At 35.5% G+C, this 18,857-nt stretch overlaps 1 protein-coding gene across 1 annotated transcript in view; it reads right to left on the reverse strand.

Moving 5' to 3' along the window:
* Positions 1–18,097, reverse strand: part of LOC129226734 (fatty acid synthase-like) — a 271,075-nt gene extending 252,978 nt beyond the window's left edge. The window contains exons 1-3 of the mRNA XM_054861363.1: positions 18,091–18,097; positions 17,832–18,032; positions 1,785–1,907 (exon numbers count right to left, since the gene is read on the reverse strand). Of these exons, the coding sequence (XP_054717338.1) occupies positions 1,785–1,907; positions 17,832–18,032; positions 18,091–18,097 (331 nt within the window). The remainder of the gene's footprint in view (positions 1–1,784; positions 1,908–17,831; positions 18,033–18,090) is intronic.
* Between the last annotated feature and the right edge of the window lie 760 nt (positions 18,098–18,857).

An 18,857-nucleotide genomic window follows, 5' to 3' on the forward strand; every position in this document is an offset into this window, starting at 1 on the left:
CTATCATATTAACTTTGCAAGAGAACTTTTAAAAAGAAAATTAAGAAACTATTTCTGACTAAAAGCAGTTGCAAAATCTCTAGTAGTTAGTTTCCAATAAAATATTTTTTAGGTTCAAACTACGCTATATACTGACAATTTATGGCTGTTTCGTTATAAAAACATAAAAAAATTAAATTTAATTAATTAATTAATTAATTAATTAATTAATTTATTTATTTATTTATTTCTTGAAAAATTCAATTTTTAGCATTTTTTTTGAAACTTTCAGCCTCATGCGCGAACTGAGGATGTCAACTTAAATTTTTTTTATTATTTTTCCCCCAATTGAAGATCTATAACTACAGCTTTTGAGAGGTAACGCGATTCTAAAATAAAGAAATCGATTTTTTCGAACCACCCTAATAAGTAGCTATTTTATTGCCCACCAAACAATTAAAAATTGTTCATATCTCACAAACTATATAATAATTTCTGGTAAATAATGCGAAAACGGAATTCTGAGTTTTAGACAAAAATTGCTAAAAACTTTAAACGAGCAGGAAATTGGCAAAACTTCTATGCATTTGTGAAAAACAGGAATTGCTCCACACATCTCATTTTTAAATGGGAATTTAGTACCACTAATGGCGCAGTTTCCGCACAACCCAAAATCGAAAACAGAAATACAGTAGACCCTCGTTTTACGTGGGGGGTACGTTAATGCCGCGCAAATCGAAACCGCGTAAATTGAGACTTAATACTAGTGTTAAAATAGAGGTTTGGTTCCGTAGGTAACAAAATACTTCATTCTAGTGATGACTAATTGTATAACAAGTTTAATGTGTACTTATATCGACTTTTATGCTCAACATGCATACAGAAAACATAAATTAATTTCAGGTTCTGTTTATAAAGAGGAGCTGGCTATGATAGTCTTTTGGCAATCACGAAAAATTTTTCTCTGTAATTCTTTGCAGAGCATTAACGCATCCATGATCACTTACGTCATTTCCATGACAGAATCTTTCTTCACTAACAAATCGGAAAAATCTTTTCTATTATCTCAAAATGACTCAAAATTTTCAATGTGAACGTTTTTGGTTGTGCGTCACCGACGTCGGTATCCTCGTTGGTTTAGGCCTCCTTTGTCACTCTTAAAAGCTCTTCTTTCAGTGAGAGTTTAATACTTTTGGGAAGAGCTCTGGAACCAATCGCATAAAATGTCTCCAGTGACCTAAGCTCGATTATTAGCACACCAAAATGCAGTTGATTACGCGTAATCTGCTATCTTTATTAGTTTGGATTTTAAAGAATGGAAAATTTTATCTGTTTGCATTGCCACAACCACGTAAAACCGAAACTCATCTGCGTAAAATAAAAAGGTGTCAAATCTTAAACCGCGTATAATCGAAACCACGTAAAATAAAGCTGCGTAAAACAAGGATCTACTGCATACTTTTTTTCTTTTATTTTGCGTAAAATATCAAAAAAAAAAAAGAAAAAGCATTTAGCCGAAACTTCCAGGCAATTGCGGCAAATGTAGAAATTGTCCAAAAAAAAAATTATAGTTGTTTATTTGCACTTTGCTCGTCAATGGCACTTTTTCTTCACTACCCATCATCAAAATTAGAAAAAAAGTATTTCAACACACCCTAATGTCCAAAAGATTTTTTAAACTGGTGCTTTCAAACAAATCTGAAATTCAGGTTTGAAAATCGGTTAATACGTGAGGAAAAAATATTTTATAATCAATTTTTTCAGAAAATAATCTTCCATTGCATTAAAAGGAAAAATAATTTAACCTTTTGGAACATATCCAGCTGCAACATGCTTTACGTGAACAACAGTTGCATATGCTCTCCTAGCAGTAGAAGCTTTCTGGATAAATACAGCATTAACTGCTTCAGCTCTAGTCATTCCATCGGCTATGAAGTAAACAAGTCAAAATGATAAGAAACAATATGGTGGTCACGCTAATACATTTCGAAACCAAACTAAATAGAATTTTAGTAGGAGAAATTAATGCATTGCTCTACATTAACCAATTTTCGCGCATTTCAAAACTTATCCGAGTCAATTTGTTAGAAGTAAATTATTTGAAAAAAACAAAGGAACTCTATACCTCTGCACTGTTTTTGCATCACTGACCCCTCCCCTTCTAACGCTTATACCGTGTGTTTATAATATCGGGTATTATAAGATTTATATAACTACATTGAAAAATATTCATAAGGCATGGTATGCTATTTAATACCACTCAGGTACATAGAAAATATCGATCCAAGAAGGAAGCATTGGATTGAAGTGAAATTTAATATATATAATAATGCAGGTGAGAGAGACACTTGATCCGAAAATCCAGGCAATTAAACAAATACAGGCTAAGAAATGAGATAAATACAGTGCTACATCAATAGCGCGTTGGACCCCTTTTGCTGCAACACATGCCGTAACACGAGCCGGCATTGACCTAATTAAACGTCTGATGTTGTGCTGAGGCAGATGGACACCCAAATTTTGAACAGCCACTTCTAAATCTTGCACAGAGATGCACGGCGGAGTCTGACGTTTCAGCTGATCCTATACATGCTCTATAAGGAACAAGTCGGGGGAGCAGCTTGCCATGGAAGAGTCTCAAAAGGATGTAAGAAGTCTTGAGCAACTCCAGCTGTATGCGGGCGAGCATTATCTTACTGGAAAATTGCCCCTGGGAGACCATTTTGGAACGGTCCTACATTTGGTTGCAGAATGTCGCTAAAATATTGCTGGCCCTTTAAGTTCTACGTACCACAGCTAGAGTGGATCGGCTATCATGGGCTATGGCCCTCCAGACCATTTTGCTCGCTGTTCGGGCAGTGTGTAGTTCGATAAAGTGGGTTAAATGGTACCTTTCTCCAGGGTGTTAAATATGTTAAGCTTATGGTGTTAAAAAAATGGTATTTGGTGAAATAATATAGTTGAATATTTGAAAATATATAAGTGAGCTTTCAAAATTGAATCGGGCTTATAAGCCTCGGTTATGGCCTTGTGATCGTATCATCTACACATTGCGCTGTGACTAACGATAGAATACATGCATACAAGAAATATTAGAGCAAATGACAAAAATTAACAGGAACAAAAATGAATGACTTACCGAATATCTTTTATTTTTTCACATAATCAGTGTATCATAGTGATATTAACGAAGGGTGCACCCGGTGATCAAAATTATTAAAATATGCTTGGTTAATATGTGTACAATACATTATCAGGCAGTTCACGCACAGAGAGCACACTAGGAAGTTCACAAGATAGAATTCTCCAAATGTGATTGAAGTGGATTTGAAACAGTTCATGGGAGTGTCTATCAGTCCTTTTTCTTTATTTTAGCATCCCCTTACACTTACACTGGAAGTTCATTTTGGAAGAGTTCCGCTTTGTCTCGAGCAGCCATCCTTTCTATCGGATGCGATCCTGAATCTTAGTGCATCAAAAAGTCCTGTGGTGCGATATTTATCTTGACTAAATATATTTCGTTTATGTATTATGCAGAATCATCGAATCAGAATATTATAGGCATTCAAGCCTCATCTTTCAATTCGCGCTTCCTGCGCCTTTTCCAAGATCTTCTTAACAACGAACCTCAAGAAAACATGGCTAAACTAAACACTTGCCGCAACACACACACACCAAAACTCAGACGAAATGTGATATCCAGATCGACCTTGGTTCTTGACTTGAAAAATGAGGGAAAAAATTTTATTGGCTGCTAGACCCCTTAGCAACAGACAGAGCAGATGCGAATGGATAATTCTTACGTGGAACCTTGTGACATCACCTGAATTTCTTGCATCGTTTTACATAGTGCTGCCATCTGTCGAGGAATTCACATTCCTTTCACTTAACATAGGACACCTCTACATCCATTCGCGGTTATCATCTGACCCCAAAACAAACCGGGATTCATCACTGAACACCGCCTTTTGCCAGTTAGTGACATCCTACATCGCTCTGGCTCCGCACCATTGTAGACTGAGTTGCTTATGCTTTGGTGGAAAAGAGAGTACGAGAAAAGGGCGCTTGGACTGCAGATTCAGTGCTGCAAGACGTTTAGAAATGATTCGAGGAACAACTGCTACCTCTACGTCTGCTTGTATGGTGGAACGAGTCAGTGCAGGATCCACGAGTGCATGCCGCACGATCCTTCGATTATCTCTCCTCGTCGACTTCCTGGGCGCTCCAGACCCAACGGAACATTCCTAACGATCCACTTGAGCAGCAACACGGCTCGTCGACCAGCCTGTAATTTTCATGCCGATTATCAAACCTCTCTCAAACCATCACCATACCTCTCACCATCACCTCTAGTGTGGTGATGCTCTAACTCGCTTTACTACAAGAAACGCTTTCTAACTAATTGACCAGGCATCTTTCCCTCATCAAGGCTCTCCAACAATCGGGATGCAATCGTAACATTTAAAAAGATTTATAAATCCCAAATTATGCATCTTTATACATAAAGGGCTAATCAAATGATTAAAGATTAAACCCATTGTTTCGAAAATTCGTTGCCTAACAACAGCAATATTAAAAGTAATCATAAGGTAAATTTTGAGTCAAGGCCCCTCTGGAGCAAGCATGACATTGCTTTCTTAGGAATTGCATCCTCATCTTTATACATAAAGGGTTAATCTCTGTCCGGATGTCCGGGGTAAACTTCAAAACTACTGGACGGATTTTAACCATTTTTCCACCATAGATAGCTACGTTATCGGGCAGCAATTTAGGCTATAATTTATTGCTAAAAAACTTTGTTTCAGAACGTCGTGATCGAAAACAGTAAATGTCATGTAATTTCCACATCAAATGATTAAAGATTAAACCCATTAAATACACCGCCAGCTCAGTCAATTCCAGCCGAGGACTGCCCTTAGCCCTGGCTATAGGGCGGTAACTTACTGAATATTAAACCCATTGTTTCGAAAATTCGTTGCCTAACAACAGCAATATTAAAAGTAATCATAATGTAGTTTTGAATCAAGGCCTCTCTGGAGCAAGCATGACATTGCTTTCTTAGGAATTGCATCCTCATCTTTATACATAAAGGGCTAATCTCTGTCCGGATGTCCGGGGTAATTTTCAAAACTACTGGACGGATTTAACCATTTTTTCACCATAGACAGCTACATAATCGAGGAACAACTTAAGCTATAATTTATTGCTAAAAAACTTAGTTTAAGAACGTCGTGATCGAAAACAGTAAATGTCATGTTATTTCCACATCAAATGATTAAAGATTAAACCCATTGTTTCGAAAATTCGTTGCCTAACAACAATATTAAAAGTAATCATAATGTGAATTTTGAATCAAGGCCTCTCTGGAGCAAGCATGACATTGCTTTCTTAGGAATTGCATCCTCATCTTTATACATAAAGGGCTATTCTCTGTCCAGATGTCCGGGGTAATTTTCAAAACTACTGGACGGATTTTAACCATTTTTTCACCACAGATAGCTACATAAACGGGGAACAACTTAGGCTATAATTTATTGCTAAAAAACTTAGTTTAAGAACGTCGTGATCGAAAACAGTAAATGTCATGTAATTTCCACATCAAATGATTTAACCCATTGTTTCGAAAATTCGTCACCTAACAACAGCAATATTAAAAGTAATCATAATGTAAATTTTGAATCAAGGCCTCTCTGGAGCAAGCATGACATTGCTTTCTTAAGAATTGCATCCTCATCTCTATACATAAAGGGCTAATCTCTGTCCGGATGTCCGGGGTAAACTTCAAAACTACTGGACGGATTTTAACCATTTTTTCACCATAAATAGCTACATAGCCGGGGAACAACTTAGGCTAAAATTTATTGCTAAAAAACTTAGTTTAAGAACGTCGTGATCGAAAACAGTAAATGTCATGTAATTTCCAAATCAAATGATTAAAGATTAAACCCATTTTTCGAAAATTCGTTGCATAACAACAACAACATTAAAAGTAATCATAATGTAAATTTTGAATCAAGGCCTCTCTGGAGAAAGCATGACATTGCTTTCTTAGGAACTGCATCCCCATCTTTAAACATAAAGGGCTAATCTCTGTCCGGATGTCCGGGGTAATTTTCAAAACTACTGGACGGATTTTAACCATTTTTTCACCATAGTTAGCTACATAATCGGGGAACAACTCAGGCTATAATTTATTGCTAAAAACTTAGTTTAAGAACGACGTGATCGAAAACAGTAAATGTCATGTAATTTCCACATCAAATGATTAAAGATTAAACCCATTGTTTCGAAAATTCGTCGCCTAACAACAGCAATATTAAAAGTAATCATAATGTAAATTTTGAGACAAGGCCGCTCTGGAGCAAGCATGACATTGCTTTCTTAAGAATTGCATCCTCATCTCTATACATAAAGGGCTAATCTCTGTCCGGATGTCCGGGGTAAACTTCAAAACTACTGGACGGATTTTAACCATTTTTTCACCATAGATAGCTACATAGCCGGGGAACAACTTAGGCTATAATTTATTGCTAAAAAACTTAGTTTAAGAACGTCGTGATCGAAAACAGTAAATGTCATGTAATTTCCACATCAAATGATTAAAGATTAAACCCATTGTTTCGAAAATTCGTCGCCTTACAACAGCAATATTAAAAGTAATCATAATGTAAATTTTGAATCCAGGCCTCTCTGGAGCAAGCATGACATTGCTTTCTTGTGTACATACATACTTATACGGGTATACACGAGTTAATTCGTGGTTATATCCAGTGCGTGTTTGTACGTGTCTACTCACGTAAACATATATGAAAGCACGAGTATATACGTATGTTTACGTGTAAACACGATTATATACCTGTTAGACGTATATACGTGCATTTACGTGTATAGACCAGTACATGTATCCACGTATATCCACGAGTATATCCGCTAATATAAATGTATGCTTACAGAATGAATCCAAGATCTTTTGCAAGATCTAAGTGGTGTGAAAGGGAAGGATAAGAAGCAGAGAATCATAAGGAACTTATGGTCACAAAAGGTCAAAACTGATGTTAGCAAAACAGGTCACAAATTTGTTACGCAAAGATGATTTTACCCGACATTTTAGTTTTTAAGAAATATTTAGAGTAGTTGTTAAAAGTTACGTCCTGTAGTAGCTCTAATACACTCATCGCAACAAAGGCACGGCGATTGATGAAAGTATTTTTAAAGTTTCGTTGTTGTAACAGAGCGATTTGTGATTGCCGCGCATGTGAAAAACAGCTAGAGGCCGCAAATTCCATCAATCGCTTTAAAACTTTCTTAGGAACTAAAATGTTGTGTAAAATTGTCTTCGTGTAATAAATTTGTGACCTGTTTTGCATCCATCAGTTTATGGCTTTGCGTGCATGTAGCGCGTCAGCCTTGAGTTTGATTCCATATGTTTCTTATGGTTCTTGCTTCTTATCCTCCCGTCTAATACCTTTTAATAATTTGCCCAAGAGTTTAGACTCACTCTGTATACATGTATATCATATGCTTGTATGCAAGTGTCTACTCAAGTACGTAGGCGTATATACGTGTCTCCCTGAGTATATAATTGTTCGTATATATACGAGCATAAGCGGGAATATACGTGTATAGTCGAATGTATATCTGTATAGATAAAAAATACTTGCAGATACCCAAATACGTGTTAGTAGGTGCATTTATATGAATACGTATATATACGTGCCTACACGAGTATATGCGTATGCATTCGCATATACTCGTATATTTAACCCTGTTTATTGTAAAAACAATACATAGTAAGTGAAATTGATATTTAATTTATATCTGCCTTATGCTTTAAGATTAAGTGACTTTAGAAGAACAATATTCGTTAAGATAATATTATGACCACTTTACCCCATCATACTTTAATTGTTCTATCATATTATTCAAAATAGATTCAGCTAACTGCTAATGAGTAAGAGTTCTTGAAACGTGTAGGAAGCTTCCTGTGCAGTCAATATGTTCATAATTCTAACAAACAAAATTTCTCAAGAAAGTTAAAAAAGGTATTTAGATTTTAAAAAATTTCATATTTACACAAAACATTTCTTTTTACCAAATAAAATTTTGCCAGCTGTAAAATTTTGTATTCAAAATATAGTTTCTAAATGCACTACCCTAAAACAAAATTTTCACATTCATTTGAACATAATTTCCAAGCTATAGCCATTTATTTGAATTATGACCACTTTACCCCATCGACCACTTTCCCCCACCAGACCCTAAATAATACATGGATTTGGCTGATTATTTTACAGTTTCACGCAGCTTTGAGACAATTCATGTTTTTTTTTTTTTTTAAATTTATTTGTGTTGACTGGGTGCTTGATCGACCAGCAGGAATCTCGCTAAACTTTTTTTGCGGAATCATTTCAATAGCATGTGGCAATTTTTCCAACTGTCGCTGTTTTTGAAGCTAAAAACTACACGAATACTGTTTTTCGGTTTTCCCCATGTAACCAAAATATCGCCATTTCTTTAAATTTCTTTCTTTATATCATTTGTTAACATATAAAATGATCCGCCAACTAAATTAATCAAATCCATAAACAGCACAAGTTTGCGCACAATTTCAAACACAATTGCCAAACTTTTACTACTTATTTTGAAAACATTTCGGATACCATCATTTCATGGTCACCAGAATTATCTCAGTATTCGGCGACACTATCTCTTCAAAAAATTAGTAACACACAGTTTTATAAAGTAGGGAGGGGGAGACTTATCCAAGGTATCTCAAAACGATTACCGCAAATTTCGTACCATTTTAAATCGCAGTAAGAGATTACGGGCAGCTACATTTTTTTTAAAGTTTGTACTTCAATAGCAATATAGAAATTATTAAAATATGTTCAAAAAAAAAAGGTAAATCGTTTTAAACAAGTGAAGTTTAAATTCATATTTTGGAAATTCCTCGAATTTGTATATTGTTAAATTTTTTTTTTTTCGTTTCTAAAAGAGTGCTATTTTGTTTTTCGTATTTATTGCCATTTTACTTTTATGGGTAAGGAAAACGCTCGATTTTGAATCACGTCAAAGCGGTGTGTTTTGAGTTATTTCAATTACAGAAGAAAACGAATAAAAGTAACTATATTGTTTCTCACAATTATTACACACCCAGGCAACGCCGGGTATTTTTGCTATGTACAACAATCTGGTAACTAAATAAAGAAAGTTATTAAATAGAGTGCCCCCTTACCTCTAGTTACCGTCGAAAAAATTTATTTTTTTACCAGGAAAGGCCAAATACTTGCAAAACATTTTCGAATGTTCAAAAATCTTGGCGCTACAGCCATTACAAAATTTGCATTAAAATGTAAAATCTTCGCCAAACTAATTTTGGTAAAAATATCATTAACTACTATGTATAGGGTATTGCAATTAAAATTAATCCACCAAATTAGTGAAACAACACGCTCAAATAACATTAAAACTACTATTAAAACGTAAATTAATCCACCAAATCCATTTTATATCTCCAGACTCACCAGGCAACTACGTTAGCGCATTGGCGAACTTTTTAAAATTTTAATGAAACTTTTAATTTTATTTCTTCTTTTTTTTGTATGTGTTTTTAAGGATTAATGGTGCTAATTAGGATTTTGTGGAATTAATATCCCCACTTTAATGGCGACAATAAAGAGTATTGTTTCTTCTTTCTTTCTTTTCTTTTTTTAAAATTTGTATTTTATGCTATCGGACCTGTACTGATGAAGATTTTTGGAATTAATCATGAAAGAGATCTTTAGAGGGAGATGTTATTTCAAAACGCTGATATCACCATTCTAATGGAGACTTTAGGGAATGTTTCTGCTTCCGAAATGAGAAGTTTTTTGTACTATTGTCCTCATTTAAATGGGAACTTAAAAAAAAAAAAAAACTGTTCTGCTTACTCTGATTTTAATGGTATTTTTACTCTGAACTTTTTTGGTATTTTAATCAGGATTGTTTACGTTGTTAAGAAACAGTTGATTTCCTTTACGTGGGGGATTTTAAAGGTTTGATGTTCTCACTCTAAAGGGACATTATTAGAATCTAGATTTGTAGTGACTGTTGACCCTATTTTGGGACGATTTCCCCGGTAAGAAGCTATACAATAATTTAGATAGCAGGTGTAGCGCTAGACACCATTTGACGGGGATGGGGATTACAAGGGAAATGGTTGACTTTATTTTAGAATTGTTGACCTCACTCGAATTGGAATTTTTGAGAATTACCCAAACTAACTTCTTTACAACTCTTGAACGTTTTCCTGATTTATGTTGTGTGATTTTTTGGGTGTCTTCCCAGTTTCGCCGACATTTCCTTTACCCCCCCCCTCTCCCTTGATTTTCAGTTTTCATCATATCTTTTGATATATTAAAGGAGGGAGGCCATTTTAAATGTCGACGAAACTGGGGAGAAACCATTTTTTGGTAACTATTTGACCTCTCCCTGTGTTGACTATTAACTTGAATCGATTGAAAAAAACTACATCAACGTGAGCGAAGCCGCGGGTAAAAGCTAGTATTGTAATATTTGCCTTTGTATTAAATTGGTTTGGGAGTAAAAAATATAGTTATGTTCCAGACATACCACTTTCACTTAGAATCGAGAGCAGATCTGTATCAGTACTTATTACTGCAATTGGTCTGGAGTTATTCTGGCATGTTTTTATTGCAACTGAGCAAATTAATACATTGGCTTCCCTATATACTTGTACAACAGTCGTTCCTCCTAATCGGAAGTATTCCATCATAATTTGAACTAATCTTGATTTATTCTCAGAATTCCGCAAAAAGTTAGTCTATATAGTCGTTCACTACATTTTCATCAAAAAGCAGTAGTCTCAGATATTTGCGACATCACTCTTCTTTGTTTCTTCCCAATGTTACTTGGTAATTCACCAATGTATCCATTAAAAACCACTGCTTCACACAAAAAGAAGGATTTTTTCTGAAGACACCAGAAATATTTGAGGCATATGTCGTTTTATTATTGACTCGTCTCATGCCAATGCGTGCATAAGAAATCCTTCATCTTTAATGGACGAATAGATTGGTGTTGCTTAACACAAGGCTCTACTGATTCAATGATAGCTGCCACGCTTTTTTTTCTTTTTATCTTTTCTCAGAGAAATCCAACCAAAAAAAAGCGAGGGTAGTTGAGGCGCTAATTCATATTTCAGATGATCTCGTAAGTTATTGTTTGATTTGAAAAAAGCAACATCCTTGTAAAAAACGGTGGAAGACTGAACGGAACGCTCGTTTCTTAATAATAACCCCTTTTTAGCCTACTTTGCCAGTAAAAGTCAGAGAAACAAGAAAAAAGCATGAAAGAAGGCTTAATGCATCTTGAAAATATTACAAAATTGAAAAATAAGTCAAAAAAAAAAAAAAAAAAAAAAATTAAATAAAAATCGAAAAATTAAAAATTGGAAAGTAAGGTATTGGGATGGGGGAAAATGTCTGTCGGTATGTCTGTCTGTCCCCCCCCCCCTAATAACTTTTGAATGAATAGTCCGATTCGAACAAACTTTTTTTTGTTCGAAAGATCTCGGCAAAGACATCTCATTCCCATATTTTACTTTTTGATTTGAACTATTTTTGTTCAATTTTGAACAGTTCAAAAAAAATTAACATTAGCGCCTACAGGGAAATTGAAGGCAATTCTGAACCATGAGGCGAATTTGCTTCAAATAAACTTTGTAGGAAAAAGCTTTTGATGAAAAACTTGCATGTAAAATATCTTTTTGATTTGAACAATTTTCCTCTCAATTTTGAACAATTCAAATCCCTTAACATTAGCGTCTACGGTTAAACTGAAAGTCAATGTAGATTCCGTACTTGAAGGCGGATTTACTTCAAACAAATTTTGTTGGAGATAGGTTTTGCCGACAAACTCCAGACTCCGACTCTTGTGCCCGACAATTAGTCGGACTCCGACTCCCCGACTTCGACTTCGTAGCTTTGGTAAAAACTTATAAACGGAGGAAAAATGACTGACTCCGATTCTTGGGTATTTGACTCCGACTCCTTTATCTCAAAATGAGATTGACTCTGACTCCGAAGCCATAGTTTTAACTGTGAAATAATTATTCTTAATATGACTTGTTTTAATTTAGGTATTCCGTTTTCGGTGTGTAAAGTCGAAGTCATTTATGTTTCTACATAAAGATAAGCGCAGACGATTTTTTTTTTAATAAAAATTATTTCATTAAGTTAACATTTTATTGTTTTTATTTATTTTGGTAAGTGCATTAATTTATTTAAAAAATTATTTTTGGCAACAGGGGAAAAAGAAATTTTTTTTGTTGAACAATCACGATTGCTTATTGTTCTCACTTGACTGTCTTTGACGTTGTGGTTCCTTTTTCAGCGTGGACCGAGGGCCTCTGCAGCACCACCGCCTACCGGCGCGGCTCCTCTGGTCCTGAGCACTGTCCCCCAGCGCCCCAGAATCCACTTCTGCTGGGCGGTGGCGTCCATGTCCTACGCACGCATGCTCATACACACACACACTTACACACGCGCGCGTGCCTTTACACACATACACACACCTACGTGCACACACATAGACACTCAACTATACACACGTAACCACCCAGGAGAAGGGACATGCTTGCGGGGGAGAGCCGTTTCTAGAAAAAATAACTCTAATGAGTAGGGTCTTGTCGCAACTCGTGATTGCGAAAAATATAATTTGAATTCAAAGTTTCAGAATTCAAATTAGAGAGATGATTGGAGGAAGTGGGTCATTGGTCTTTTTTTTTTTTTGAGCAATCACGATTGCTTATTGTTCTCACTTGACAGTCCTTGATGTTGTGAATCCTTTTTCAGCTTGGAACGGGGTCCTCTGCAGCATCAACGCCCACCGGCGGCGGCGCGGCTCCTCTGGTCCTGAGAACTGTCCCCCGGAATCCACTTCTGCTGGGTGGTGGCGCCCATGTCCTACACACGCATGCTCATACACACCCGCCTACGCGCGTGCCCCTTTACACACATACACACGCCTACGTGCACACACGTAAGCCTACACACACACACACAACTATACACACGTAACCACCCAGGAGGAGTGACATGCCTGGGGTGGGGGGAGTCATTTCTAGAAACTATAACTCTAATCAGTAGGGTCTTGTCGCAACTCGTGATTGCGAAAAACATAATTTGAATTCCAAGTTTCAGAATTCAAATTTGAGTTAATTGGGGGAACTGGATCACAGGTTTTTTTTAATTTAATTTTCTTAATATGATGTATTTATTTTAATGAGCTTAGTAATTTTAATTATTATTATTTCGTTTTGAAAGCGGTTAAAGATTTTTTTTTAATGGAAAAAAGTGTATTAGCTGCTTTGTTTAAAAGGTGCTGCTATTTTATTTGTTCGTTTATTTATTCATTTATTTATTTATTTTTTTACGCATCTAGTTTTTTAGGTGAGTGAGGCATATTTTAGTCATAGAAATCAGCTTAAAATATTAAAAAATTATGTTTGAAACAATTTGCGATATTATATACTTTTGAGAATATTGATCAGGTACTAGAAAATATTATGGGTATACGAGAAATTAGGCTTGTTTAGTTCTAGACGAAACTTCTTGTTTTTCCAAATTTTAACTTCCTAAAGTTGAAGGCAGTAATTTTTCACCTACATTTTTTCCATTGTCACATAATTATATGGAAGCATAATTTTAAAATAATTATTATTGAGTAACTACTTGCTACCCAAAATGCACAAAAATAGAATTTTGAGATAACAATGATCTTTTTGTTAAAAAGTAAAAGTTTCGAACGATTTTTGACAAATTTCTATCGTTACTGAGAGTTTTTTTTTTTTTTTTTTAAATCTCATTTAATATTACAAAAGAAATTTTGGAGCCACATTACGATTTATGGTAGTTTCAAGGAGGTACACAGATCAACATTGAATTATCACATATAACATTTTACATTTCAGACAAAAAAAAAAAACAATTTTCAAATCATATATAGCTTTTTACTGGGAAATGTCGGAAAAACACGAACACCAATTCAAACATACATATAGCATTTTTTAAAACTAAAAAATAACAACTATTGTCGAATATATGAGGAAAAATATTTTTTTAAAATGCCCCCCCCCCAAAAAAATATACAGTCGAGCCCGCTTAATGGAATATCGGATAATAGAATATCCCGCTCAATGTAATAAAATTCCAATGTACTACACCGTTGATGTGTGTTATTTTTATCCCGATAATGGAATATCCCGCTTATTAGAATAAGTTTTCCTGGCCAATTGCCTATTCCACTAAGCGGGATCGACTGTATGTATTTATTTTAGTAGCTTAGTGTTCAGCTGCATATTACATAGAACATAGAAATTTCAGTTTTTGTTGTCAAAACAAATGCTAGAAATTTTTTATTGGTTACTTTAGGTTATGTATCGAAATAATATTACTTCTAGAGCCTACAGTTTTTTTTTTAGAACTGAAAAATTTACATTTTTAACCGAGTTATAAGAAAAACAAAAAGTACTAGGCGGCCATCTTTGATTCCCCATTTTGGATAGAAGCTCACATAGGAACTTAGGGGAGTTTTCAGGATTTGTTTTACACATGTTCAGGAACTAATCCTGAAAAATTCAGCTAATTATAAATTTGTGGCGCATCGACCCTATTTTCGGCCTAAATTTACTAGGCTATTTGTTAATTAATTTTTTTAGGAATAAATTATAGCCTACGTTTTTTTTTTTTTTTTTGAGAATGTAGCAATCTATTGTGTGAAGATTACCCCGGACATACTTACATCCTTACATACAGAAGTAGCCAATTATGTATATGGTAAAGGATAAGGTAGGTTAAAAGTTTTAATTTTTTTTTAAATTTTTTATTTGCATTTTTTTTATCCATTATACATTTTAGCTTCATTGCATAACATTGTTTATTTGATTTCAGCACAGAAAAAAAAAGGTAAAAAAAACGTTTAATTTAAACATTTCCCTATTGTTCTTATTGAATACAAAACGCATTTCTTCAAATATCTTGAAACCATATTTCTGCAGATACTGCCGTTTACCTGCCCCAGTGAGAGTTATAATAAGTTAATTTAATAGATACATTAAATAAATTATAGAAACAGTTGGCATGAAATACTCGAGCATGAGTATATAAGATAAAGATAAAATTTATTTTGTTCTTTGTACGGTAAAAATAATTCTGATGACACTTTTATTTATATTTCTTACTTAAAATTCATTCGGCACTTTACATTACATACAATTATTTACATTACATTCATGTCAAATCATAGCATAATATGAACCAAAGAGTTAAGAAGAACGCTTGTTATTTATTAAACCTAATAGAAGAAGGATTCATCAATTAGGACGGCAAAATTCAACAAATTTTGTTCTCATCTGTCATCATTTAATTTACATAATGCAGGGTCTGTTCAATAAACATCGGGACTGGTTCCAAAATTTAAAATTTATTGCAGGTATCATTACAATTACTTAATAATCTTCAAAATACATTCCTTCTGCATCGATACACTTAGTTCAGCAGGTCTGCCACTCGTCAAAAGCCCGCTGGTAGTCGGCTTCCGGAATTCTGTTGAGAACCTTTGTTGTCACCATTTGAACCGCCTCGATGGAGTGGAACTGATGTTCTTTGAGCTCCCTTTTCATTCGCGGAAACAAGAAAAAGTCTGGTATAGCCAAGTCTGAGCTATGGGGGGGGGGGGGGGAGAGGCGGAATTTCCACCGGCGACAGTTCTGTTTCTTGCTCAAGGCTTTCGGCATCAGCTTCGCGCACACTTTCCTCATCGCAAGATTCTCTTTGTTACAATGGTATGAACTGTTTCGACTGAAAGGCCGGTCTCCTCGCTAAACAGGGTGATGATTAAATGTCTCTCAGAGACCAAATTTATTTTCACTTTGGCCATCTTAGCATCAGTTCGAGCGGTCGTTGTGCGTCCGACACGGTGATCGGCTTCGACGAGCTCCCAGCCTTCCTTAACATTTTGTGCCACTCAAAACTATTGTGTGACTTAAGTCATCATCCCCATAAACCTGTTTGATGAGCTCAAGAATCCCGAGTTTTAAGCAAAACTTCAGCTGGTGCGATGGCATGATTAAAAAAACACGCGACAAAAAACCACCTCCTGTCTCATGTCCTGTCTGCCATGTCATTAAAAAATATTTAGTCGATACGTTATGTCGTAACAGGTTACGGAATATTGTTTTTCATAGTCCATTTTCAACAAAAAAAGAAAAACGAAACTTAATTTCGCTCTTCGCGACGCGGCAAACGAAAAAACAAAACTTGGCGACAAAAATATCTTCAAGATTGAACTACGTTTTGTAAAGAATTTAAAATAAATCGTTGGCAACAGAAAAAAATCAATCCTAGTAGCTCAGAAAATGAAGAATTTTCAATCACTTATTGCGTTTGTAACTTTCGAAAAGATTAAAATAAACGTTCTGCCCGCATTTAAAGTCGAGCAAAATTCCGTAGGACTCCATGGTCAAGAGTGTCCGCTGGGGTGGGGTAGGGGCGTTTCCTCTAGGGTTGCTGGCCTTCATTTCCTCCACGAGCGGCGGCGGGGTGTAATCCTTCCAGAGTTCTATTCAGTTCAGTGGTCTCAACGCATCCCCGCCCCCACAGGCGACAAAATTATAGTACACCTGAGTGGAGGACGACCCCTTTACAGAGGCTGACCGGTCGGAGCGCCCTCTACCGCTCCGTTGAGTATACAGCGAACCAGTCCCGATGCTTATTAAACAGACCATTACCCCCGAGGCTCCCCTGTTCCTGTCACTGACGTGACATACCAGATGGGAGTCCCTCGGGAAATATTAAACAGACCGTGTAGGTACAGATAAACACACAACTTGTATTCAAGACTATCAAATCAGTCAAATTTTTTAACTCTATATTGAAAAATTATGCGAACGAAACTCTGAATTAAAAAAAAATGCATAAATATTGAATTGAAGTCCATTACCTCACGCAGTCTACTATAATGATAAGAATCCATTTATCCCTTTCGATCCCATCCAGCCACACAATTTTCTTCTTTCTTCATTTCTTTTACCCACAGGTAAACGATTTAATTTGTGGCCCGATTTCGTACTGCTGGAACATCCAAATGCACTACTGTAACAAGGTAACTTCACATTTCACAGAAGCTTTGGTGATCGATTCGAATATCGGAAGGAAAATAGCAAATATCTCTAGCTTTCCAACGCACTGAAACTATTAAAGATAACACCCATAATGCCGCGAAAATCCCACGTGACTCTCAACTTCCAATCACAATCGAAAGCGGCATGCAGTGCCTGACACAAACAGTGTCGCTACTTCAGAGCAGTATACAAGGCTGTAATATCATCATTATATATAGCAGAAACATTATTGTTTTTCCTATCTCAAAAAATGCCCAAAGCGTCTAAAGATGTTTTCACTTCAAAAATATTATATAAGCTTGAAAATGTTTTCTTCTGGGGGCGAAATGCATTGACCCGGGTGAGGATCGATCTCACGCTCCCTCAGGAATTGGGTTATGAGACTGACGAGCTGCTGACAACGCTACTGAGGTCCGCAGTTCCAAACGAAAGCAACGTAGTAAAGGAACTGAGAGAAGCCGAGCATGCGCTGTGTTCGAAATGTCCGTGAGGTGACCGTGTCGCGAAATGAATGGTTTTTCCCTACTTTAAAAATCCTCAACACGCCTAAAGACATTTTCAATTGAAAACAATATGAATCACAACCTCAAAAATAAAATTTTAAATAACAGTATTTTACCCCTTTTTTTGTAACAAATACTATAGTGTAAAAATTTAACAAAAAATTTACTTTCTGCATCAAATGGTACACTATTTCCTGTAGGAGATACCATCCCATCTTTCAGGTACCCTAATGTAACAGCAGGATTGAAGCATAACTGCGATCCACTAACTACAGCTGCATCAATGATTCCATTTTTAATGCCATGAAATGCTGACCACAAAGCAGTAACAGAGGATGAACAAGCTGAATCGAAAGTAAGACTTGGACCTAAAATACAATTAAAAGAAAATTTAAATTTTGAAATACATATACGTATACACACTACTAGACATTGAAAATGCAACGCCAAGAAGGAATGGTCAGAAAGTGATGAAATTTGAAAAAAAAGAGAGACAGCAAGGAATAATAAATTATTTTCAAATAAAAAAAGAACCGACTTCAAAAAACAAAAAGGAACTGAAAAGTAAAAAATAATGGATCATACTTACATACGATTTTTTACCCAAACGTATAAATCAACTTTATTTTACAATTCCTGTACAAAAATCAACTAAACTAAACACCCAATTATAAATTAAATATTAATTTTTATTACCGTACGATGAATTATTTTAATACCTAACTAATTGTATACGAACTCTTAATTTTTAATAACCTTTTGAAGTCGGGGCCTCCTATAAACTACTACCTAACGTAACTGACAACCCACGTGAGTTGTAACCTAATTTAACTAAACGCGAAATTGGTCTTTAAATCTAAACCTACTCAGTTACGTTAAGAGGCCTCGACTTCAAAAGGTTATTAAAAATTAAGAGATCGTATATAATTAGTTCGTATTAGTATTAGATAGTATACAATACGAAAACACATAAAAAGTCGCAAGCCGAAATCATAACCTCCTTTTTTGAAGTCGGTTAATAAATGATCTTCATTTCAAAATGATAGGCAGAATAAAGAGCGAGAACGGCGTCGGCTCAGTAGGATGTAGAACCACCGTGGACAGCGATACACGAAGAAACACGTCTAGGCATAGAGTCAATAAGGGTGCGGATGGGTGTCCAGAGGGGGGATGGATCTCCGTTCCCTTTCAAC

This window comes from Uloborus diversus, chromosome 7 (assembly GCF_026930045.1).
Source record: "Uloborus diversus isolate 005 chromosome 7, Udiv.v.3.1, whole genome shotgun sequence".
Classification (NCBI taxonomy): domain Eukaryota; kingdom Metazoa; phylum Arthropoda; class Arachnida; order Araneae; family Uloboridae; genus Uloborus; species Uloborus diversus.